This window comes from Perognathus longimembris, chromosome 3, assembly GCF_023159225.1.
Source record: "Perognathus longimembris pacificus isolate PPM17 chromosome 3, ASM2315922v1, whole genome shotgun sequence".
In the NCBI taxonomy this organism is placed as follows: domain Eukaryota; kingdom Metazoa; phylum Chordata; class Mammalia; order Rodentia; family Heteromyidae; genus Perognathus; species Perognathus longimembris.
Genome location: NC_063163.1, coordinates 87,565,539 through 87,591,800, shown reverse-complemented (window position 1 = coordinate 87,591,800; position 26,262 = coordinate 87,565,539). Strand labels below are relative to the sequence as shown.

The 26,262-nt window shown below is 41.2% G+C and overlaps 1 protein-coding gene across 12 annotated transcripts in view; it reads left to right on the top strand.

The window, feature by feature from the left end:
- Positions 1 to 26,262, top strand: part of Mphosph9 (M-phase phosphoprotein 9) — a 52,982-nt gene that overhangs the window by 11,260 nt on the left and 15,460 nt on the right. For 10 of the 12 annotated variants that reach the window (XM_048343082.1, XM_048343080.1, XM_048343079.1 and 7 more), the window contains 11 exons: positions 2,442 to 2,562; positions 7,533 to 7,623; positions 9,203 to 9,306; positions 14,084 to 14,209; positions 14,369 to 14,808; positions 15,691 to 15,846; positions 20,190 to 20,277; positions 23,094 to 23,309; positions 24,566 to 24,613; positions 24,739 to 24,803; positions 25,297 to 25,398. In XM_048343082.1, coding sequence (XP_048199039.1) covers positions 2,442 to 2,562; positions 7,533 to 7,623; positions 9,203 to 9,306; positions 14,084 to 14,209; positions 14,369 to 14,808; positions 15,691 to 15,846; positions 20,190 to 20,277; positions 23,094 to 23,309; positions 24,566 to 24,613; positions 24,739 to 24,803; positions 25,297 to 25,398 — 1,557 coding nt within the window. The remainder of the gene's footprint in view (positions 1 to 2,441; positions 2,563 to 7,532; positions 7,624 to 9,202; positions 9,307 to 14,083; positions 14,210 to 14,368; positions 14,809 to 15,690; positions 15,847 to 20,189; positions 20,278 to 23,093; positions 23,310 to 24,565; positions 24,614 to 24,738; positions 24,804 to 25,296; positions 25,399 to 26,262) is intronic. The other 2 variants (XM_048343087.1, XM_048343086.1) reach the window with 1 other exon arrangement.

Sequence of the window (26,262 nt, the reverse complement as noted above, 5' to 3'; positions counted from 1 at the left end):
AACCCCGAAAAAACCCAAAAAAAACAAAAAATTGCTCAGGGACAGTGCCTAAGCCCTGAGTTCAAGCCCCACAACCGACCCCCCCCCCCAAAAAAAAAATCACTCATTTGCATGTGAAAGATAAACAGAATACAGTGGATATTAATGATCTGACTCTTCCCATTTGCAGTTTTTAGGCTGTTAAAACTCTTAAGGGTAGGGGCTGGTAATGTGGCTTAGTGGTAAAGTGCTCATCCAGTATGCATGAAGCACTAGGTTAGATTCCTCAGTACCACATACACAGAAAAAGCCAGAAGTGGGTGCTATGGCTCAAGTGGTAGAGTGCTAGCCTTGAGCAAAAAGAAGACAGAGACAGTGCTCAGGTCCTCAGTCCAAGCCCTAGGACTGGCAAAAGCAAAACAAAACAAAACAAAAAAGCCTCTCAAGATAGAAGAACTTGCTAGAAAATATCTTACTTTCTAGTCACTGTAAATTTGCTTGAAGTTAGAGTATAGTTGCATTCATAGGTGAATTTTATCACACATGTTCATGTGATTTGAAACAAAAATTATGCATGCATAAAGTTTAAAAAATACATACATAAGGGACTGGGAATATGGCCTAGTGGCAAGAGTACTTGCCTGGTATACATGAAGCCCTGGGTTTGATTCTTCACCACCACATATATAGAAAAAGCCAGAAGTGGCGCTGTGGCTCAAGTGTTAGAATGCTAGCCTTGAGCAAAAAGAAGCCAAGGACAGTGCTCAGGCCCTGAGTTCAAGCCCCAGGACTGGCAAAAACAAAACAAAACAAAAAACATACATAAAGAATTTTTTAAGTTTAATGATATTTTACTTGACTTGGAACTTTCTAGTAAAAGATACTGTGACTGAATATAGAAGAATAATATTGGGGCTGGGAATATGGCCTAGTGGCAAGAGTGCTTGCCTCGTATACATGAAGCCCTGGGTTCAATTCCCCAGCACCACATATATAGAAAACGGCCAGAAGTGGCTCTGTGGCTCAAGTTGTAGAGTGCTAGCCTTGAGCAAAAAGAAGCCAGGAGCCAGGGGCAGTGCTCAGGCCCTGAGTCCAAGCCCCAGGACTGGCAAAAAAAAAAAAGAATAATATTGTTTTGTGCCTTGTGCTAAAACTCAGTGCTTGAACTCAGGGCTTTAAGCTCTATCTTAAATTTTTTTCCCCTCACTGTTGGCATTCTACCACTTGAGCCATGCTTTTTTTTTTGCTAGTTAATTGGAGATAGAGTCTTTAGACTTTTTAACTTGGGCTAGCTTCTAACCTTAATCCTTAGATCTCAGCCTCCTGAGTAGCTAGAATTATAGGTGTGAGTCACTGGGGGCTGGATGATCTTGTGAAATTTTAGACTATAGATTTTCATTTTTTTTGCACTCTTTGGAACAGGAATTGTTTCTGTCTCTTTCTCATTTCTCTTTAGTTTAACCTTATTGTACTAAAATAAATCCTTTCTAAAACCTACATTTATTTGTTTATTTATTTAGTGCCTGTTCTGGGGTTTGAACTCAGGGCCTGGGTGCTATTGATATGAAGGTTCTTTTGCTCCAGGCTATTGCTGTACCACTTGAGCCACATTACCACTTCCAGCTTTTTCTGTTTATATGGTACTGAGGAGTCAAACCCAGGGCTTCATGCATACTAAGCAAGCCTACCAAACCATACTCCCTGCCCGAAAACTTACTTTTATGTCTCTGAAGTGTATCATCTGCAGTAAGATATTTAGATATATGGTAATGCTAGTATCATTACTAGTCCATGCCAACAAATGTTCTTTCATAGTGGAGATTAATACTTGAAGGGACCAGAGTGGTGGCTTTTGTTATAGTCTATGTCTACTATGTGTTATTAATTACTGTTATTTTGTTCACTTGGCTTTTGGAAATAAAAAGCTTAAAAAAATTTAGGCAGGGCTGGGAATGTGGCTTAGCAGTAGAGTGCTTGCCTAGCATGCATGAAGCCCTGGGTTTGATTCCTTGAGCAAAAAGAAGCCAGGGACAATGCTCAGGCCCTGAGATCAAGCCCCAGGACTGGCAAAAAAAAAAAAAAAATTAGGTAAATCAAATAGAATCTATCATTGTTCCACTTGGAACAGTGGACCAGTGCATTTCTAAACACTGAGGCAGTGTTTATTTATTGTGTTTGCCCTTACAAGTGAAGAACAGCATAGAAAGAAAGTAATATTGAGGGCTGGGGATATGGCCTAGTGGCAAGAGTGCCTGCCTCATATACATGAGGCCCTGGGTTCAATTCCCCAGCACCACATATACAGAAAATGGCCAGAAGTGGCGCTGTGGCTCAAGTGGCAGAGTGCTAGCCTTGAGCAAAAAGAAGCCAGGGACAGTGCTCAGGCCCTGAGTCCAAGCCCCAGGACTGGCCAAAAAAAAAAAAGAAAAAGAAAGTAATTTTGATTTTCTCTTTTTAAACAGTAAGTCTATAACATCATGGGCACAAAAGCTGAAGCAGAACCAGCCAAAGCGAGCACAAGTAGAAGATGGAGGCTCAAGATCTAACCAAGGGCCTGAGCAAAGCAGAAAACCTGTTGAGAAAGTAGGTGATATATCATTTTTTCTCTGGTAGCTTTGGCTACTGACAATCATGTTTACTATTTACTCATTGTCATCATTAGTTTGTTCATTTATACATCTTTGTATTGTTTTGGTGTCTCAATATGGTTTTTTTTTCTTTTCTTTCTGGCATTGTTGTTTAAACTCAGAACCTCATTAGCTTGTTTTCTCTGCTGGTTCTCTGCCGTTTGAGCCATACTTCCATCCCTAGCAAGCATGAAACCCTGAATTTAGACCCCAGCATTGCCAAAAAGTTTAAGTGATGTCTTTACCAAAGTATGATAGTATGAAAACATTTGGAGATGGGTTAAAAAGTGCTTTTTTTTACTGCAGTAGGTTTACATAAGTGGAGAATGTTTGTCTACCTAGTAGTTTATTTCATTTTTATGACTGGAGCCCCCTCCCCCCTACTTTCCCTTATATAGGATCTCTATACAGCTTAGGCTAGCCTTTAACTTTTTTGGGGGTGGGGGAGAGTTAGTTGTAGGGCTTGAACTCAGGGCCTATGTGCTGACCCTGAGCTTTTTCACTAAAGGCTAGCTAGTGCTCTACCCCTTTGAGCCACAGTGCCACTTCCAGTTTTCTGATGATTAACTGGAGATAAGAGTCTCACGGACTTTCCTGCCCTGGGCTGGCTTGGAACCACAATCCTCAGGTCTGAACCTCCTGAGTAGCTAGAATTACAGATGTGAGCTACTGGGCCTTGAACTTTTTTTTTTTAAAGAGGAATATAAAACTATTGACCACTGTACACCATTATTTACAATAAAGTAAACAATATACAGTTGGGTAACATTCTGATTACTACAAAGTTGTTTCTCTGGCTTTTGTGGAACCAGTAACCCAGTACTGAAAACAATTGAGCCTACATGTAAGGAATGAGTTGGGGTAAAGAAAAAGCATGCAGGTCAATAATTATAAAATTCTGTTAATTCATTTAGGCCAGCAGGTCCTAAATAGTCACATCTCTAACCAGCTGATTTTACATTTCCATGAGCTGAGTGTTAGATAGATAATGACCCAATATTCTGTAAAGGAATGCTCACTACAGAAAATTTAATGAAAGGAAATCAAGATTTGTCTTTTCTCATTTGAGTGAGGGAAGTTGTTATTAGCTTAAATTTTTTCTTTTTTTTTTTTGGCCAGTCCTGGGCCTCAGACTCAGGGTCTGAGCACTGTCCCTGGCTTCTTTTTGCTCAAGGCTAGCACTCTGCCACTTGAGCCACAGCGCCACTTCTGGCCGTTTTCTGTATATGTGATGCGGGGGAATCGAACCCAGGGCCTCACCAGCCCCTAGCTTAAATTTTTTCATTCAAGAAGTTTTGCAAAGCTATTGCATTTGCATATCTATGGCAGAGGAAGGAGGACCTAAAGTTTGAGGCTAGCCTGGCTACCTAGGAAGTTCAAGGTGAACCTGAGCTGCCTAGAGACCCTGTCTCAAAAATCAAAAAACTAAAACAAGGGCCAGGGATGTAACTAAGTGATACATCATTTACCTACATATGAAAGGCTCTGAGTCTGATGCCCAATACCTCTCAACAAGCAAAATCTCCAAAACAAAAAATTACCTATGTAAGTATTTTGTTTACACACACACAAACACAAAAAAGAAAATCAGGATGGTCCTTCAATATAGCAGTTAAAGACAAGTTGTTCTGATTAAGTAATGACCCCCCCAAATTGCCTAATATTAAAAAAAGCCACAATCTGTTCCTGAATGCAGAGGAAATATACCATGGTATTAAACTTTCTTTTCTGATAAAGTAAGCAACTACAGAAAGCCTTTATTATATTTGTTCAAAGTAACCAGTGCTATTGAGGAAAAAACACACAACTCAACTCCCCCAATACTACTTTCAAAACCAACATATCATACTTGTTTTTCATTAGAATGTAGTTATTGTTTCACACCATTAATTAAAAAACCAAGACTCGGATTTTATATATATATGTATAAATATATATAAAAAGCAATGCAAACAATTATTGAGCTTCATCTTCTGGACAAGAATGCCAAGTTAGTCTTTCTTCATAGAAAGCAATCACAATCTGAGGACACTTCATATTCGCCTCTTTTTCCAGCACCAAGTCAGCCTCATCTGAAGCCATTTCATGAGAAACATCAATTCTCCACTGCTGCCTGTGGCACCAATGATTCGTTCAGGATCCAGACCCCTGGCAAAGCCCCTTGGTTTTATCAGCAGTATCTGTTTCCTTTTTTGATTTGCTATCATCAGATTCACTGTCGGCTAAAGATTTTCTTTTCTTTTTTTTTTTTTTGGCCAGTCCTGGGCCTTGGACTCAGGGCCTGAGCACTGTCCCTGGCTTCCTTTTGCTCAAGGCTAGCACTCTGCCACTTGAGCCACAGCGCCACTTCTGGCCGTTTTCTGTATATGTGGTGCTGGGGAATCGAACCCAGGGCCTCATGTATACGAAGCAAGCTCTCTTGCCACTAGGCCATATCCCCAGCCCCATAAAGATTTTCTTTTTGTACGATCTTTTTCTTTACCAGCTTTTTGAGAATTAAGAAATGCTTCAGGGCTGGGGATATAGCCTAGTGGCAAGAGTGCCTGCCTCGGATACACGAGGCCCTAGGTTCGATTCCCCAGCACCACATATACAGAAAATGGCCAGAAGCGGCGCTGTGGCTCAAGTGGCAGAGTGCTAGCCTTGAGCAGGAAGAAGCCAGGGACAGTGCTCAGGCCCTGAGTCGAAGGCCCAGGACTGGCCAAAAAAAAAAAAAAAAAAAAAGAAATGCTTCAATTAATTCTGGACAATCTAAGTTTTCTTCAGGTTCCCAAGTATTATCAATATCTGTAAATCCCTTCCACTTCAGGAAATATTCTACCTTCCCATTCACTACACGTCGGTCCAGTACTTTTTCTATAACAAATTCTTCAGGCTCTGCATCTTCCACTTTTTTACTCTTTCCATTCTGTTTCTTTCCCATTTTTTTGCAATGTAGTCTTGTTAGAGGCCATTTTTAATTGTAGACTTGAAGAGCTATTACCAGCTCAGACGCTTCGGTTGTGATCCTGCAGCAGCAGTGTCTCTGGACTGTGGGCCTGGCCTTGAACTCTTGATCCTTTGGCATCTGCTTTCCAAGTGCTAAGATTGTACATGCGTGTGCCCCAATGCCCAGCTTGTACCTTTTTTTTTTTTTGGTGCTGGGCATTGAACCCAGGGCCTTATACATTTTAAGCATGTGCTTTACTACATCCACAACCCTGAGATGTGTCTACTTTGGGTTTGTGGTTATGTTTTAACTAGATGAATTCTTGTTATCTTCTGTGTTTGTAACTAAGTCTATATGAAGTGGCCCAGTGATTCCCAAAATTGGTTGCATTTTGGAGTCACTTGAGAAGATTTAATACCATACTTACTCTGCCTATCATCCTAGATGTGCTCATTGCTTCAGTGGAGTGCCTAGTCTGTGTGTGAGGAAATTTGTAAGTTCCCTGGGTGATTGTGACAGTTAATCCACCTGGGAACAGCTGTTCTAGCCCAGCTTTCTGCTGCTCATTGCAGTGGCAAATCTTGTCAGCTGCTGCCACCTAGTGGTCTACTGAGAAATGCCTTCTGTTAGCATGTTTCATCTGGGGACTGGAAGGGTAGTGTGGAAGCTCAGAGCATGAGGTGATTCCCTCTGAGTCTTTCCTCCTTTTGATTTTTCCTTTTTCTTTAGGGGAATGATTTATTTATTAAGTCATTTGGAGAGAAGTCAAGCTATTTTGCTATTTCTGAACTTGGAATGGTCTTGAGGTTGTACTCTTCCTACCTGCATAGTCTGGTTTCACAAAAGTAGGAACTTTCCCCTTCATTTGAGCATTTTTCTTTCCCATTGTTTTCAGTTTCATCCTTTTCAAATCTCTTTGGGTTGAATTTCCTTCCTTTCTTCCTTCCTTTTCGGTTGTAGCGCTTGAACTCTAGGTCTGGATGCTATCTCTGAGCTCTTCAGCCTAAGGCTAGTGCTCTGCCACTTTGAGCCACAGTGCCACTTACAGTTTTCTGGTGGTTAATTGGAGATAAGAGTCTCCCAGACTTTCCTGGCCAGTCTGGCTTTGAACCATGGTTCTTAGATCTTAGTCTCTTGAGTAGCTAGGATTATAGGTGTGAGCCACTGGCGCCTGGCTTTGAATTTTCTTTTGGTACACTGCTAGCTTAGTTTGGGTAATAGCTACTTTGTGAAGTGCATCTTCATACTATGTTGTTTAGCACTAGCGTTTTCCAGAACTCACATTGTTCTTTGTTTCCTTGGCCCTTTGTCTTTGACAGCCATGACTTTCATTTCACAGACTGAAGAACTTTATGGGTATTTCTAGTACACAAGTCACTAGACAGTTATGAAGATAATTAATAGGCCCTTGTGGTAGGGGTAGGACAATTTCTTTGGCTCTGAGGCTTTACATTTATTTATTTGATTAGCTTTTATTAGTTATGAAGGGGGATTTCATTGTTACATCCCCATACATGTTCACACTGTACTCCAGTTCTCACTCCCTCTACCATACTCGTGCTTTTATTTGTATTCCTATTTTCTCCCTTGCTTGTCCATTGCTCTGCCGCTAGAAGCTGTGTACAGGAAGTTCAGTGTGGATTCATCCAATGCGTTGAACTTTGTACTTAGAATTGTGGCAAGACTAAATTTTTTTTTTAAGACTAAATATTTTGCCTGCAAGTATTTGATTTCTACTTCTCTAGTTACCTTTCTGTGGTCTCTTAAGTACTATATAAATCCAAACAGGTAAACAACTATTTGAGATTTACATTGATTTGTAGTTCTCCGAGTTAATTTGATTTATTGAAGTTGTAATGATAAAAATGAAGCAGTAAGGCTTTTTAGCTGGGGATGTAGCTTGGTGGCAGAGTGCTTTCCTAGGTCAGTAGTGTGAGTCTTTTGGATTTTAGCTGTCTTAACAATTAGCTGTCTAACAATTCTTTCTTGAATTGCAGTTTGATTTTGCTGCTGCTCCTCATCCTCATTCTTTTTACCTCAGTAAGCCGGATGAAAGTCCAAATTCTTGGGTGTCTGATTCAGGAACAGGTATGGAACTTACATTTTTAAAGGTGTGTGTGTATGTGTGTGTGTGTGTACATATGTTTAGCAGTTTTACCTGTATTTCTTAACTACAGAATGAGAGTCATATATGGTATACCAGTGTGGCTTTGCAAATGGCTGTGTGGTGTTCTTCTGGTACCTGTAACTTTCTTTCTGCCTTAATTTGTGCCACAAGTTCTATAGGACAGAGGGAAGAAGCATTAATTTTGTACAAACACTTGAAAAAATCTCAGCTCAGCCTTTTTCTATTGTTCCTAAATAAATTAGTAAGCTGAAACCCTTTGTAAGCCATTCTTGGTTTTCCATGGAGAGCTATTCTAACCTTTCTGGCTTCATATACTGACTCCTCCCTCCCCACCCCATCTTCATTTTGTCATTTTCCACATCCAATTTATCACTTTCAGTTAGCTTTGCAATATAGAAATTTCCATAGTCTAACCTCATTTCATCATCCACGTGTAACCCTCCTGTATTTCACCTGGTTGCTGAAGCTTTATGACAGCCTCTGCCACCACCTGTGCTCCCTACAGTCTGTTCTCAGCACAGTAGCTAGAGCAATGGCAAAGGATAAATTAAGTCATGTGATTCCAAGGCCCATAAGTCCCAGTGGAATGGGTCCTCATTACCTCTCTGTCCTCTCTTCTTACTCTTTCCTTCCTTTCTCTTCCTCAGCAGAGAACGTTTACTCTGAGAGTACTTAGTGTCTTGTTCACCTTCTGTGTGTTCTGCATGGGTTACTTACTCAATTCTCAATGCTCCTGCCTCCTAGCCAGGCACACAAGATTAATAGGTACTTGAATTATTGAATTTTTACACACTGATTCTGTGTAAGTCTGTATTAGTAGTGAGGAAGTTGTTTGTTATAAAATATATTTTAAGCTGATCTAATCCTTTTGACTTTTAATAATGTTTCAGTTTTAAGTAGTTGCATTATTAAATTGAGATCCTTATATGTTACAACATTCATGTGACTTTCCCTATAAAAATTCAACCTGCTACAACCAGCTAATACAAAAGTATCCTTTTTTTTTTTTTTTTTTTTTTGGTCAGTCCTGGGGCTTGAACTCTGGGCCTGGGCTGTGTCCCTGAGCCTCTCTGTGCTCAAGGCTAGAGCTCAGGACCTAAGCTACAGCGCCACTTCTGGCTTTTTCTGTTTATGTGGTACTGAGGAATCAAACCCAGGGTTTGGGGTTAGGAATATGGCCTCGTGGTAAAGTGCTCACCTCGTATACATGAAGTCCTGGGTTTGATTCTTCAGCACCACATATACAGAAAAATCCGGAAGTGGCGCTGTGGCTTAAGTGGTAGAGTGCTAGCATGCTAGCCTTGAGCAAAAAGAAGCCAGGGACAGTGCTTGGGCCCTGAGTTCAAACCCCAGGTCTGGCAAAAACAAACAAACAAACAAACCCAGAGCTTCATGCATGTTAGGCAAGCACTCTACCTCTAAGCCACATTCCCAAACCTTCTTCCTATTTTTAATTTGTTTTAGATGTGAATAAGTTATTCTGAAGGCGTTTTTGTTCTTTTCTCACTCCCTTGTGTTCAACATGTTGGTGCACATTAGGACTCACTTATTGGAAACTGGAAGAGAAGGACATGTATCACTCGTTGCCTGAAACTTTGGAGAAGGCGTTTTCACCCTCCTCTGTAGAGAGCTCTCCAGGCCAGGTAATGTGAAAGTACATTATGTTGTGCATATTTTGTGTTTTACCATTGTAGCTCAATATGCTAGTATACAGTGTGTTTTGTAACTTCTAGTACTCTAGAAAAAGCATGAGCTTAAAGTTATACTCACCTGCTTCAATTTTGTCTCTAGTTGCATGCCAGTGGCTTATAACTATACTCATAGTGTACTCCAAAGCCTGAGATCTGAGGACAGTGGTTCAGAGCCTGCCCTGGCAAACAAATCCTCAGTTAATCAACAAAAAGCCAAAACTGGAGTCATGGCTCGAGTGATAGATTAAGGGAAAACTCTGAGAGTGAGAGGCTGAAGTGGTAGAGTGAGGGGAAAAGCTGAGTATGAGAATCCTCAAGTTCAAGCCCTAGTACCAACACACCCCCCCCCCTTTGTCATTTTTGTCTTATGTGATCTTAGAAAGGCTACTTAAACGTAGAAGTAAAGCTGGACAGTGGTGGCTCATACCTATAATCACAGCTACTCCGCAGGCTGAGATCTGAGGATCATGGTTCAAAGCTAGCCCAGGCAAGAAAGTCCATGAGATTCTTATCTTCAATTAACTACCAAAAAGCTGGAAGTGGAGCTGGGCTTAACTGGTGAACTACCCTTGAGCAAAAAAGCTAAGAAACAATGCCCAGGCCCTGAGTACAAGCCCCAGGACCAGTACAATAGAAAAAAAAGTATATATATATATATATATTTTTTTTTTTGTTGTTGTTGTTGTTGTTCAAAGCAAAGAAATAAAACTTTGTTATTTTTACATTGATGTACATTTTGTTCTTGTGTATTTTGATAATTGAGTAGATTTGGGAAAGGAGAGATGTAATTAAAGTAACCAAAGAAGATATAAAATGGGTGACACGTGAAACAGATGGGACTGTGGGACATCAGGTACTCCTAAACATCAGAGTCCCAGAAAGCAACTGAAACTAATACTCCAAACTTGATGAAACAAGATGAGAGGGCTGGAGATGTCCCTCAGTGGGAGAGCAATTAATTGTCTCCCCTGTATGAGGGCACTCCCTCTGCACAGCTCCTTTCCTTACCTTTGCATAGATAGATAGACAGGCAGACAGATGGATAGATAGATAGGCAGATAGATTAGATAGACAGATACGTATATACATGTATACAAAAGATAAATGATTTTAAGGGTGATAGAATTGTGAAGGAGATGAAATCTTCATAGACTTTGTAGTTACATGGCTTACTGCATTACTGGGGTCTTGAATATTAGTAAATACTGTTAATTGAATCTAAGATAACAATAATAATCATCATCATCATCATCACAGCATCATCAATTATCATTATTTTTGCTGGTCCTGGGACTTGAACTCAGGGCCTGGGTGCTGTCCCTGATTTTCTTTGTGTTTAAAGCTAGCACTCTACTTCAGGCTTTTTTTGAGGAGTTTATTGGAGATAAGAGTCTCATGGACTTTCCTGCCCAGGCTGGCTTTGAACTGTGATCCTCAGATCTCAGATTCGTGAGCAGTTAGGATTACAGTGTGAGCCACTGGCACCCAGCTAAGATATCAATAGTTTTAAGAAATCCTGCCTCATATTTTTCTAAAAAATTACCAGTTAAACCAATATTATACTTTATTTTCACATACAATTTATGTTTTATGTTTATGGATATTTTAGACTTTTTTTTTTTTTTGGCCAGTCCTGGGGCTTGGACTCTGGGCCTGAGCACTGTCCCTGGCTTCTTTTTGCTCAAGGCTAGCACTCTGCCACTTGAGCCACAGCGCCACTTCTGGCCATTTTCTGTATATGTGGTGCTGGGGAATCGAACCCAGGGCCTCATGTATATGAGGCAGGCACTCTTGCCACTAGGCCATATCCCAGCCACGGATATTTTAGACTTAAATGAAGATTTTCATTATGTGACTTCTGCATACTTAAAAGTAAAAAGCATAAGCAAGCTGGGTGTTAGTGGCTCATGCCTGTAATCCTAGCTACTCAGGAGGCGGTTTGAAGCCAGCCTGGGAAGAAAAGTCTGTGAGACTCTTATCTCCATTTAACCACTAGAAAACTGGAAATGGAGCTGTGGCTCAAGTGGTAGAGTGCAAACCTTGAGTGAAAGAGCTCAGGGACAGCACCCAGGCCTTGAATTTAAGCCCCATGACTGACAAAAAAAAAGCATAAACACGGGCTGGGAATATGGCCTAGTGGTAGAGTGCTTGCCTCGTATACATGAAGCCCTGGGTTCGATTCCTCAGCACCACATATATAGAAAATGGCCAGAAGTGGTGCTGTGGTTCAAGTGGTAGAGCGCTAGCCTTGAGCAAAAAGAAGCCAGGGACAATGCTCAGGCCCTGAGTCCAAGCCCCATGACTGGCACACAAAAAAAAAAAAAAGCATAAACAAAAAAAAAATTGCTGAAATATCATCTATAAAAATTTATACTTCTTGGGCTGGGAATGTGGCTTAGTGGTGCATGAAGCCCTGGGTTTGATTCCTCAATACTACATAAACAGAAAAAGCTGAAAATGGTGCTGTGGCTCAAGAGGTAGCGTGCTAGCCTTGAGCAAAAAGAAGCCAGGGACAATGCTCAGGCCTTGAGTCCAAGCCCCTGGTCTGGCAAAATTAAAATAAAATTATACCCCTCCCCCTCTCTTTTCCCAGTCCTGGGGCTTTAACTCAGGGCCAGGACTCTGTCCCTGAGCCTTTCTATGCTCAAGGCTAGCATTCTACCACTTGAGCCACAGCACTACTTTTGGCTTTTTCTGTTTATGTGGTTCTAAGGAATTGAACCCAGGGTTTCATGCATGCTAGGCAAGCACTCTACTGCTAAGCCACATTCCCAGCCCTACACTTCTCTCTCTCTCTCTTTTTTTTTGCCAGTCCTGGGGCTTGAATTCAGGGCCTGAGCACTGGCCCTGGCCCTGGCTTCTTTTTGCTCAAGGCTAGCACTCTGCCACTTGAGCCACAGTGCCACTTCTGTCCATTTTCTATATATGTGGTGCTGGCGAATCGAACCCAGGACTTCATGTATACTATGCAAGCACTCTTGCCACTAGGCCATATTCCCAGCCCCACTTCTCATTTAATAAAGTTTTACCACATGTTTTCTTCCAGGGTACCAAGAGCATTGGTGATTTAGCATTTCTGTTTTCTTTTTCGGTAGTACTGGGATTTAAACTTGGCCTTCTTCTCGCTAGGCAGGTACTGTACTTCTGAGTCATGTCTACAGCCTTTGTTTGCACTGGTTGTTTTAAGATAGGTTTTGCTTTTTGCCTAGACCATATTTAGACCACAGTCCTCTTTTAAAAATTTTATTCTGCAGAAGCTGAGATGGCAAACGTGTTCTTATCCAGATTTTTTCAGTGAGATAATCTTCTAAACTTTTTTTTGCCCATGTTGGCCTCCAACAATGATCCTTTTATTCTCAGTCTCCAAAACCTCTAGGATTATAGGGGTAAGCCATCGTGCTTGGCTTCAGGATTTCTTTAACAAGATGCAAAAAGCCTTGGTGTCATGTTTTTATGTTGAAGTTGGTCATTGGTGGTGCATGCCTGTAATCTTAGCTACTGGGAATGCTGTGATCTGAAGATTGAGGTTTGAAGCCAGCTTGGGAATACAAATCTAGGAGACTCTCTCTTTTTTTTTTTTTTTTTTTGGCCAGTCCTGGGACTTGGACTCAGGGCCTGAGCACTGTCCCTGGCTTCTTTTTGCTCAACGCTTGCACTCTGCCACTTGAGTCACAGTGCCACTTCTGGCCATTTTCTATATATGTGGTGCTGGGGAATTGAACCCAGGGCCTCATGTATACGGGGCAAGCACTCTTGCCACTAGGCCATATCCCCAGCCCCATAGGAGACTCTTATCTCCAGTTAGCTAGCAAAAAGTTGAAGTGGAGGTGCAGCTCAAGCAGGAGAGCACTAGCCTTGAGCAAAAAAACAAACTTGGTTTTAAGCCCCATTGCTGGCACATACTCAAAAAATTGTGTTGAACTAACTTTTGACTCTCAGATGAAAATGACTAAGTCCTTTCCTTGAATATCGGGTCTCAGAAATTCTCTTGTAGTTGCTATGATAAAATATGTAAGATAAAGGAGGGAAGGTTTGGGTCATAGTTTCAGATGTTTTGGTCCATGGTTACAACTTGGCCAAGTTACTTTTGAGCCTGTGGCAAGGCAGTACCTCATAGCAGGAGTTTTTGGCAGAGAACATTGCTCACCTCATAGAAAATGAGACACCAAAAAAAAAAAAAAAAGAAAAAAAAGAGAGTACAAAGGACTGAGGTCCCATTGTCCTTCAAGGATGTGTCCCCAGTGCCCTAACTTCCTTTTACTTAACCTTACCTTTAAAGATTCTACCTCACAGTACTGCTGTTAGCTGGGGACTAAGCCTGTAACACATGAGACTGTTGGAACATTCAAGATCCAGACCGTTTTAGAGACTATCAAGGATTTAATTCTTTGGAAGTTTTGATAGGCTGCTAAATAATTAGTATAACCTGATCCCCTTAATGTTTATCATTACAAGATAAGGAAATACTTTCATTATGAGAGAGCCTCCTGAGAAATGACTTCTGAACTTACTATTTTTCTTTTGATGGTACTGAACTCAGGGCTTTATGCTTGCTGGGCAAGCATTCTACCACTTGAGCCACATTTCAAGCCCCAGAACTTGTATTATTAATCTAACAGTCCAGCTTTTCAGTCTAAGATCTTTCAAAACTTTTTGTGGTGCTGATATTGATATCAGCTATTTCATCACCAATAACATCATTTAAATGATTTTGTTTCATATCTTTAAGTTTAAAACTAGTAATGAGATGAAGCTACCATCACTGAAGGATATTTATCATAAAAAACAAAGAGAAAACAATCAATTACCTGTGAGGAATCTCACTTCTGCTTCCAACCCAAATCATCCACCTGAGGTAACGTCATCATTCTGTTAGTGGAAGTGAAAGATGCTCATAACTGACTTTCTCATAGCTCTCTTTCCCCTGGGAGATCTAAAGCCTTCTTACTTAAAAGTAAGCAAACCAATCTAAGTATCGAGGGCAGAATCTTATAGGTGTCTGTCTTATTTCTAGGTCCTGACTTTAGATCCAACATTACATAGGAAGCCAGATCAGCAGATTTCTGGGACTCAGCCACCTGGTTTCTTGAATGCTTGTGGTGACAGAATATCCTTTTCACCTGACTCTGTTCTACAACCAAGTATGTCTGGTCACTCTGACATCGACTCATTTTCACAAGCAAGTAATAACGCTTCTCAGTTATCTGGATTCCCAAAATATCCTTCAAGTACAAAAGCGTCACCAGTGGACTCTTGGAAAAATAATGTGTTCCAGAGTGAAAGTAGGACCAGTTCCACATTTCCTTCCATATATACTGTTGCTAGTAATGATATCTCAGTCAATACTGTAGATGAAGAAAACACTGTCAGTCAGTCCCAGCTTCCTGGTACAGCCAACAGTGTCCCAGAATGCATTTCCTTGACTTCTATGGAAGAGCCTGTGGTGATGTCTACGTATGTATTTCAGTGAATGGTTTGCAATGTTCATAGCTATTTCTTTGGTGTCTGATTGAAAAATAAAAATGATTTTTATCAGTCTCCAAGCAATATAACAGCAAGTGGTGCTGTGGCTCAAGTGGTAGAGCACTAGCCTTGAGCTGAAGAGCTCAGGGACAGCACCCAGGCCCAGAGTTCAAGCTCCATGACACATCCCACAAAAAAAAAAGCGAGGGTGCTTATGGCTCAGGCGTGTAATCCTAGCTACTCAGGAGACTGAGATCTGAGAATCATAGAGAAGTGGCACTGTGGTTCAAAGTGACAGAGTGCTAGCCTTGCGCAAAAAAACTCAGGGATAGTGCCCAGCCCTTGAGTTTAAGCCCCATGACTGACCAAAAATAAAATTCATTGTCAGTTTTTTGAGATTTTAGACAAGGTGCTGATGAAAGTACTCACTACCAAGTAAGCAATAGCAACTTAGGGTACTTGTATATGGAGAAGGTGGTGGGGTGCACGGAGCCTCTGTTATATTTTTTATGGGTATGTAGAAAAGGCAAGCTGTACTTTTTTTTTTAATCCATTGTGGGGCTTGAACTCTGGGCCTGGGCACTTTCTCTGAGCTCTTCAACTCAAGGCTAGCTGTCTATCACTTCAGCTACAGCAACACTTTGGTTTTCTGGTGGTTAATTGGAGATAAGAGTCTCATGTACATTCCTGGCCAGGCTGCCTTTGAGCTGTGATCCTCAGATCTCAGCCTCCTGAGTAGCTAGGATTACAGGCATGAGCCACTGGCACCTGGCCCAGGCCCATTGCCTGTGGAAATGACATACTGTTGTTTTCTCTTAGGGATAGAGAGGGAGAATGTGCTGGCCTGACAGTGTGTTTTACCCTCATCAACAGGATCAGGCAGAATCTAAAGGAAAAGCATGCTCGACATATAGCTGATCTACGAGCTTATTATGAATCAGAAATAAATAGTTTGAAACAGAAATTAGAGGCGAAAGAACTTTCTGCAGTTGAAGAGTGGAAGAAGACTAATCAAGTTCTTATAGACAGGTAAACTTTACCATGAAGTTAGTTTTTCTCCCATGTGGATGCATTTCTTCCACATAAGTATGCTATGTGGTAATAAAACACTTTGAAAAAGTATTTGCATTTGAAATTTTAGCAGAGAGACATATTTACTTAAGTAACTTTTTTTCTTGATGCAAGGCCTGGGTACTGTCCCTGAGCTTTATTTTGCACAAGGCTGGCAGACTATCACTTGAGCCACAGCTCTACTTCTGGCTTTTTTGGGTAATTTACTGGACATAAGAGTCTCACAGACTTTCCTGCCTGGCTGACTTTGAACCATGATGCTTAGATCTTAGCTTCTTTTTTTTTTTTTTTGGCCAGTCCTGGGGCTTGGACTCAGGACCTGAGCACTGTCCCTGGCTTCTTTTTGCTTAAGGCTAGCACTCTGCCACTTGAGCCATAGCGCCACTTCTGGCCATTTCCTGTATATGTGGTGCTGGGGAATCGAACCCAGGGCCTCATGTATATGAGGCAAGCACTCTTGCCACTAGGCCATATCCCCAGCCCAGATCTTAGCTTCATGAGTAGCTCGGATTACAGGCATGAGCTGCTGGTGTCCCCCAACTTCTAAGTAAATTTTTTGGTGGCATTGGAGTTTCAAACTCAGGGCCTCACACTCATTAGCCCTCTACCACTTGAGCCAAACCCATAGTAAGTTTTTTGTAATGTTTTTTGTTGGTCATGGGGCTTGAACTCTGGTGAGTGCTATCCCTGAGCTCTTCAGCTCAAGGCTAGAGCACTACCTCTTGAGCCACATCGCCAGTGATTACAGTTCTTGTCAAACTTGTTACCTCCTCTCTCATTTTTCTTATGTAATGTCGTTTATGGGAGGAATACTACTATGGGGTCCCTAAGAAGAATTCTGTGACTTCCAGGGCTGAGGTTGTAGCTCAGTGATAGAGCCCTTGTTGGTATACTCATTAAACAGGTCTTCCCCGAGCTCCTAGCATCATCTATTCTGCTTTCTTTTTAATTTTTTTTGCCAGTCCTGGGTCTTGAACTCAGGGCCTGAGTACTGTCCCTGGCTTCTTTTTGCTCAAGGCTAGCACTCTGCCACTTGAGCCACAACGCCACTTCTGGCTGTTTTCTGTATATGTGGTGCTGAGGAATCGAACACAGGGTTTTATGTATAGGAGACAAGCACTCTACCATTAGGTCATATTCCTAGCCCTATTCTACTACTAGCACTCTGCCATTTGAACCACAGCTCCACTTCTGGCTTTTTCTTTTCTTTTTTTTTAAATTTAATTTTATTGACAAAGTGTTGTGCAAAGGAGGTACAGTTATATAATAAGGCAGTGAATACATTTCTTGTGATATCTTATACCCTCATTTTTTTTCCCCTTCCTAGATCAGGTAGTCATATATACAATATCTAGTGTACCAAAATCATATACAGTAACCATGTAGGGTACGCCAAAGGAAATTCACCTCGAACTTTAAAGATAATGTCAACAGTAGAATCCTTCTGTGTCCTTCTCTTGGAGTTGTTTTTGCTTATCCTCGTCTTATATGATTATGTGTACATAGCTGTTGAGCTATTGTGGTCCACTGATAGTTTTATTCTAGATAGACCTTTTAATGTTTAGTAGTTGTTTGGTTTTAGATACATAATGTAAAGTTGCTGACCCAAACATGTGGAAATGCCATTTGAAAAGAAGTTTGTTGTTTTGCAGACCTGGTCTCTACTGTCCTCCCTCCCTCCCTAACAGTCATATATCAAGGAAACCATGCCCCTTTGTTGTCTGTGTTCTAGGCTTGTCTCGCTCAACATTATTTGTTCAAGTTCTGGCCATTTCCCTGCGAATACCAGTATTTTATCATTTCTAATCACTATGTAGTATAGTGTAGTGTATAGGTACCACATTTTTTGAATCCATTCATCTGTAGTTGGGCATCTGGGTTGTTTCCATATTTTGGCTATTGTGAATTGTGTAGCGATAAACATGGATGTGCAAATGTCTTTATGATATCTTGAGACCTGTTGTTCAGGATAGATGCCTAGGAGTGGTATGGCTGGATCATAGGGTATGTCTATGCTGAGCTTTTTGAGGAACCTCCATACTGTTCTCCAAAGTTGTTATACTAATTTGCACTCCCACCAACAGTGGAGAAGGGTTCCTCTTTGCCTGTATCTCCTCCAGCATTTGTTGTTGCCTGAGTTCAGAGTATAGGCCATTCTAACTGGGGTGAGGTGATATCTCAGGGTTGTTTGTATTTGCATTTCCTTTATTGCCAGGGATGTTGAACATTTCCTCATATGTTTCTTTGCCATTTTTATCTCTTCTGTGAAATCTCTCTTTAGCTCCTTTGCCCATTTCATAATTGGTTTACTGGGCTTGGGGGGGTTAGTTTTTGAGTTTGAGTTGATATTAGGCCTTTGTCTGTTGCTGTGCTGGTGAAGATCCTTTCCCATATGGTTGGCTGTCTTTCTAGTTTAGTGGCTATGTCTTTAGCTGTGCAGAAACTTTTTATTTTGTAGTAGTCCCATTTGTTGAGTCTCTCCCCTATCTGTTGTGCCCCTGGGACTATGTTCAGGAAATTCCTACCTGTGGCTATAAGTTCTAGTGTATCTCCTACTCTGTCCTTCAGTAGTTTCAAGGTTTCAGGTTTGATGTTAAGGTCCTTAATCCATTTTGAGTTGATCTTGGTGCATGGTGATAGGCTAGGGTCCACTTTGAGTTTTCTCCATGTGGCTACCCAGTTTTCCCAGCACCAGTAGTTGAAGAGGCTATGTTTTTTCCATTGTATGTCTTTTTTTTATTTTATTTTGCCAGTCCTGGGCTTGGACTCAGGGCCTGAGCACTATCCCTGGCTCCTTTTTGCTCCAGGCTAGCACTCTGCCACTTGAGCCACAGCGCCACTTCTGGCCGTTTTCTGTATATGTGGTACAGGGCTTCATGTATGTGAGGCAAGCACTCTTGCTACTAGACCATATTCCCAGCCCATCCATTGTATGTCTTTAGCTCCTTTATTGAATATCAGCTGACTGTAAGAATGCGGCTTTATTTCTGGGTCTTCTATTCTATTCCATTGATCTTCAGGTCTGTTTTTATGCCAGTACCAGGCTGTTTTTGTGATGATGGCTCTATAATATATCTACTCTTATTGATGAATTCATACAGTATTTGTCTTGTTGTGACTCACATTTTGCTCATCATAATGTCTTTAGGTTCATGCTTCAGAGTTTCCTTCCTTTTAAAATTATATGTGGGGCTGGGGATATAGCCTAGTGGCAAGAGTGCCTGCCTCGGATACACGAGGCCCTAGGTTCGATTCCCCAGCACCACATATACAGAAAACGGCCAGAAGCGGCGCTGTGGCTCAAGTGGCAGAGTGCTAGCCTTGAGCGGGAAGAAGCCAGGGACAGTGCTCCGGCCCTGAGTCCAAGGCCCAGGACTGGCCAAAAAAAAAAAAAAAAATTATATGTGTATGTGTGTGTATACATACATACATATAACTATATAACTAACTATATATGTGTATATATATATATGTATGTACCATTTATCTGTTGAAGGACACGTGTTGCTTCCTGCTGTTGGGTGTGTTGTGAATATACTGTTGTGAACATGAGGTAGAAAGAACTTTTCATATGATGCTTCTTCCCTTCTTTTCTTTCTCCCTTCCTATTTTCCTCTCCCTCTGTTTCTGCTTCTTTCTTTTCTACCTTTTAGAATCTCAAAATAAATCTCTCTCTCGCTTCTCTGTATTAAATTCAGAGTCTCACCCATGCTAAAGCACATGCTGTAGTGCATAGTTTATAAATATGTATATATATACATATATACATGCATTTATTTAAATACATGTATCCTTTTTGCAGTACTAGGGTTTGAACCCAGGGCCTCATGCTTGTTAAGTGGGCACTCTACCACTTGAACCAGTCTTCAAGCCCCCTACTTAATATTTTTTAAGAAGCTTTTTACATTATTCTTTTAGCCTTATCTTTTCTCTAGGAACTAGAGTAATATCATATTTGGGGGGATTTATTTTACTGAAGTTGCATTCTTAGTCAACATTGGAGAATTTGCTTTTGTAATGCACATTGGTCAATCAGTTTGGCTTATGTAATACTTTTTTGGAGGGTGGGCCAGTCTTGGGGCTTGAACTCAGGGCCTGGACACTGTCTCTGAGCTTCTTTTGCTCAAGGCTAGTGCTCTACAACTTGAGCCACAGAACTACTTCCAGATTTTTCTGTTTATGTGGTACTGAGGAATTGAACCCAGGCAAGTCCTCCACCACTAAGCCACATTCCCAGACTTGTAATACTTTTCAAAGGGAAATGATTATGTTCTAATTTAATCTGAACTTATGATTTTTAGATGTGGCCAGTTAGATAGTGCTTTGAATGAAGCTACCAGTCGCGTGAGAACACTTGAAAATAAGAATAACTTACTAGAAACAGAATTGGTAAGTGCTTTAAAAAAGTTTTTTTTTTGGTAATTATTCTAGTGGTTTAAAATTTAAAATCCAGCGTATGAAACTGACTGCTCTGTATATCAGTTTGACAATAAAAAAATAAATAAATAAAATTTAAAATCCTTGTTTTGGGGCTGGGAATGTGGCTTAGCAGTAGAGTGCTTGCCTAGCAAGCATGAAGCTCTGGGTTAGATTCTTCAGCACCACATAAATAGAAAATGCCGGAAGTGGAGCTTTAGCTCAAGCGTTAAAGTGCTAGCCTTGAGCAAAAGGAAGCCAGGGATAGTGCTCAGGTCCTGAGTTTAAGCTCCAGGACTGGCAAAAAAAAAAAAAAAAAAAAAAAAAAAAAAGCCTTGTTTCTTGTTTTGTGTATGTATGTAACTGGTCTTGGGGTTTGAACTTGGCCCGGGGCACTGTGCCTGAGCTTTTATTATTCAAGGCTAATGGACTACCATTTGAGCCAAAGCTCCATTTCAGCTTTGTGTGAGAGTTAATTGGATATAAGAGTCCCATGGACTGCATGGACTGGCTTTGAACCACAATCTACAGATCTCAGCCTCCTGAGCAACATGAGTTACAGGTGTGAGCCATCACTGCCTGGCAACTACCAGCCTTTTGGTAATTAGAGATAACATTTTCATGGACCTTTCTGCCCAGGTTAGCTTTACCCATAATCCTCAGAACTCAGCTTCCTAAGTATCTAGGATTATTGGCATGAGCTATATCAGTGTCTGGCTTACAATTCAGTGTGTGTGTGTGTGTGTGTGTGTGTATGTATGTGTGTGTGTATGAGTATATAGTTTATGTGGTGGTGTAACCATCACCACCATGGATTAAGAATATTTTCCTTAAGGGGTGGGGATATGGCCTAGTGGCAAGAGTGCTTGCCTCGTAGACATGAAGCCCTGGGTTCAAATCCCCAGCACCACATATGCAGAAAATGGCCAGAAGTGGCGCTGTGACTCAAGTGGCAGAGTGCTAGCCTTGAGCCAAAAGAAGCCAGGGACAGTGCTCAGGCCCTGAGTTTAAGGCCCAGGACTGGCAGGAAAAAAAAAAAAAAGAATATTTTCCTTAAAAAGGAGCTCCAAGCAGAACATTTATGGCTCACTTCTGTTAATTCTAGCTACTCAGGAGGCTGAGATCTAAAGATTGAGGTATGAAGCCAGTCTGGACAGGAAAGTCCTTAAGATTCTTTTTTTTTTTTTTGCCAGTCCCGGGGCTTGGACTCAGGGCCTGAGCACTGTCCCTGGCTTCCTTTTGCTCAAGGCTAGCACTCTGCCACTTGAGCCACAGCGCCACTTCTGGCCATTTTCTATATATGTGGTGCTGGGGAATCGAACCCAGGGCTTCATGTATACAAGGCGAGCACTCTTGCCACTAGGCCATATTCCCAGCCCCCATGTCCTTAAGATTCTTATCCCCAATTAACCAGCAAAATGTTGGACACTGAAGTGTGGTTTAAGTGGTAGAGCCTAGACTTGAGTGAAAAAGCCAAGAGAGGGCATGAGTCCCTAAGTTTAAGCCCTGAGTGTATACACACACACACACATACACACACACACACACACACACACACACACACACACACACACACTCTCTGTCTCTACTGTGCTATAACTGCATGAAGCTATTCTGTAAAAGTGATCCTTTTTGGCCAGGTGCTGGTGGCTCACACCTGTAATCCTAGCTACTCAGGAGGCTGAGATGTGAGGATTGTGGTTCAAAGCCAGCTTGGGCAGGAAGGTCCATGAAATTTCTCTCTAACCACCAAAAAGCTGGTCATTGCCAGGCATTGGTGGCTCATGCCTGTAATCCTAGAAACTCAGGAGGCTGAGATCTAAAGATCGCAGTTCAAAGCCAGCTGGGACAGAAAAATCCTTGAGACTCTTATCTCCAATAAACTACCTCCCCCCCATAAAAAGCCTCAAGTGGAGCTGTGATTGATGTGGTAGAGCACTAGCCTCAAGCAAAAGAAGCTCAGGGACAGCACCCAGGCCCTGAGAGTTCAAGCCCTAGGACTGGCACCAAAAATAAATAAATATACACACATATATACATACATACATATATATATATATAATTACACACACATGTACATATATAGGAGGCAAGCACTAGGTTTTTTTTTTTTTTTTTTGGCCAGTCCTGGGCCTTGGGCTCTGGGCCAGAGCACTGTCCCTGGCTTCTTTTTGCTTAAGGCTAGCACTTTGCCACTTGAGCCACAGCGCCACTTCGGGACATTTTCTGTATATGTGGTGCTGGGGAATCGAACCCAGGGCTTCTTGTATAGGAGGCAAGCACTCTTGCCACTAGGCCATATTCCCAGCCCCCCCCCCCCCCAACTTATATATAGTAATCCTTTCTGGACTTTCCATTCTAGAATAAAATAAACATTAAATGTATTGTTACTTTTCTTTCTTTCTTTCTTTCTTTCTTTCTTTCTTTCTTTCTTTCTTTCTTTCTTTCTTTCTTTCTTTCTTTCTTTCTGTCAGTTATGGGGCTTGAACTCAGGGCCTGGGTGCTGTCCCTGAGCTTTTCTGCTCAAGGCTAGCACTCTACCACTTTGAGCCACAGTGCCATATCCAGATTTCTGGTGGTTAATTGGAGATTAGAGTCTCATGAAGTTTCCTACCTGGGCAGGCTTTGAGCCTCGATCATCAGATCTCAGGCTCCTTAGTAGCTAAGATTACAGGTGTGAGCCACCAAGTGCCCAACTTATTTCATATTTTAATGCCCATAATTTTATTAACTACTACGGACGCATCTGTTTTTTCACTGCAAATAATTTAGTTGTCCTTACTCCATAGAATGATCTGAGGGAACGCTTCAGCGCAGCCAGTAGTGCCTCCAAAATTTTGCAGGAGCGAATTGAAGAAATGAGAACCAGCAGTAAAGAAAAGGACAATACGATCTTTCGACTGAAATCTAGACTGCAGGATTTGGAAGCAGCATTTGAGAATGCTTACAAACTCTCAGATGATAAAGAAGCTAGACTTAAACAGGAAAACAAAATGTTTCAAGACGTAAGTGACAGCTGATGGGGACTTGAATGTGCGGTTGCTTCAGCTACGGAGTGTGTGTGTGTGTGTGTGTGTGTGTGTGTGTGTGTGTATTCCAGTACTGGGGCTGATGCTCTACCACTTGTACCACTGCTTCACTTCTGGCTTTTTGATGGTTAATTGGAGTCTCATGGATTTTCCTGCCCAGACTGGCTTTGAATGGCAATCCTCAGATCTTAGGCTCCTGAGTAGTTAGGGATTACATTTATGAGCCATTGATGCTTGGCCTGGCATTGTATTTAAATCCTGAAGAACAAACTTAGCAAAATGTACTATGGAACAATTTAAAAGAGAACAGTACAGGGCTGGGAATGTGGTAGAGTGCTTGCTTAGCATGCATGAAGCCCTGGGTTTGATTCCTCAGCACCACATAAACAGAAAAGCTGGAAGTTGCTCCGTGGCTCAAGTTGTAGAGGGCTAGCCTTGAGCAAAAGAAGCTCAAGGACAGAGCTAGGCCCTGATTTCAAGCCCCAGAACTGGCAAAAACAAAAACAAAAACAATACAAATAAATTATAATTTTTTTTTTTTGTGCTGATCCTGGGGCTTGAACTGAGGGCCTGGGTACTGTTCCTGAGTTTCTTTTATTCCAAGCTAGTGCTCTACCACTTGAGCTACAGCTCCACTTCTGATTTTCTTTGTTGTTGTTGTTTTTGTGATTAATTAGAGGTAAGAGTCTCATGAATGTTTCTGTCCAGGTTGGCTTCGAACCTCGATCCTCAGATTTTGGCCTCCTGAGTAGTAGCGAGGATTACAGGCTTTGTGCTACTGTACCTGGCTTAAATTAGGAAAGTTTTTTTTTTTTTTGGCCAGTCCTGGGGCTTGGACTCAGGGCCTGAGCACTATCCCTGGCTTCTTTTTTGCTCAAGGCTAGCACTCTGCCACTTGAGCCACAGCGCCACTTCTGGCTGTTTTCTGTATATGTGGTGCTGGGAATTGAACCCAGGGCCTCATGTACACGAGGCAAGCACTCTTGCCACTAGGCCATATCCCCAGCCCAAATTATGAAAGTTTTAAAAGTCACCAATTGGTATTATTTTGTTTTACTTTTGAAATAACTTCAAACTTGCAAAAATGATGCCAGGAATTATCACATTCCTTTCACATTCTTCCCTCATGATAGTAGCATTTTTTTGAAAGGGTCCTGTGGTTTTTGGAGAGCTCCTGCAGTTGATGTTATACCATTTAATTTTGTGGTGTAATTCTTTGTTTTTCTTTGTAGCTCCTAGGAGAGTATGAGTCCCTTGGAAAAGAGCATGGTCAAGTAAAGGTAATAGGCTTTGTATAATTTGCACATAGCTGATTTAGCCTTAGGTTAGTTTTATATTATGCATTTTAACCTGAAAGAATACATCTGAATACATCAGTGATTTGAAGTTTTCTTTACTTTTATAGGATACCTTAAATACAACTGAGAACAAATTGCTTGATGCATACACTCAGATTTCTGATTTGAAAAGGTAAGATGTCTCAAGAATAACCAAGGGCTGGGAATGTGGCTTAGTGGTAGAGTACTTGCCTTGCATTCATAAAGTCCTGGGTTCAATTCCTCTGTACCACATACACAGAAAAAAGCTGAAAGTGGAGCTGTGGCTCAAGTGGTAGAGTGCTAGCCTTGAGCAAAAGGAAGCCAGGGACAGTGCTCAGGCCCTGAGTCCAAGCCCTAGGACTGGCAAAAAAAAAAAAAAAAAAAGTATAGACCTCTACTCATTCTTGTGTGTGTGCTTGAACTGAGAGTGACAAGAAGGAATCTGTGCCTTTGTTTTATTTTTCCTGATTTTGTTTGACTTTCAAAGTTATAATTGTATTTTTCTGTGAAAAAGGTTTGTGGGCAGGGAACACTTTTGTCACCCCTTTTCTGGGGGTGGGCCATTACCATAAGTAACTTGGAAGTGAACTATATTCTAAATAGTGTTGAAATAGACTCAATTTATCTTATTGCTTTTGAATTAGAATGGTTTCAAAACTTGAAGCTCAAGTGAAGCAAGTAGAACATGAAAATATGTTAAATCTTCGTCATAATTCTAAAACTGCCATGAGACCCTCACGTGCCAAGTAAGTTATGTCATTTAATCTCTGTACGTCTCTAGAAGTAAGTATACATTTCCATTAAAATGAGAAACTCATCTGTTTAAATCATACTGATACTAAAGTCATGCTTAAATTTCCTTGGAGAAGTAAGACATGTATTAAGAAATTAATTTTGGATCTTGTCAGTGTTCCTACACAGAGCCATTTGGGTTGTGAAGAAAAATATCAGGAAAGCATTTAGTTCTTGACTACACCTGGAAAATGCACATGTTGAAGCATCCTCCTGCAGGACACCACTGTGGCATATCCTTCACAAGCTATGCCATTAGACCAAATTCAGCCTACACCAAGTCCATTCTTACACTCACTGTGTGAGTGAGCAATGATTTCTTCATTGTTTAGTGTTCAGAGGAAAAAAGAATAATATTTTGTGACATGTGAAAATTGCATGAAATTCAAATACTAGTGTCTATAAATAAGGTTTTATTGACACACAGGCAAGGCTATTCATTTACAGATTGTCTGTGGCTACATTTCCATGACAACACCAAAGTTGCGTAGTTCGTACAGATGTTATGCCAGTAAAAATTAAAATATTTACTAAGTAACTCATTAGAGAAGAAAATGGTTGACCTCTGAACTAAACTGTCAACATGATTTCATTTAAGTACCAGGTGGGAAACAACAGAAATCTAGTTGTAGAAGAAATAAGTGCCTTATTTTTTCTTAGGCTGCTAATGATGGAACCCAGGGCTTTATGAATGCTGGTCAAGCCCTCTCCCACTAAACTGCATCACCAGCTTGAAATAGGATACTATTTATAGTAACTTCAATAGGTCTCCTCATTTTCTGGGTCCAGATGTAGTAAAGTATGAAAGCTGGGAATAC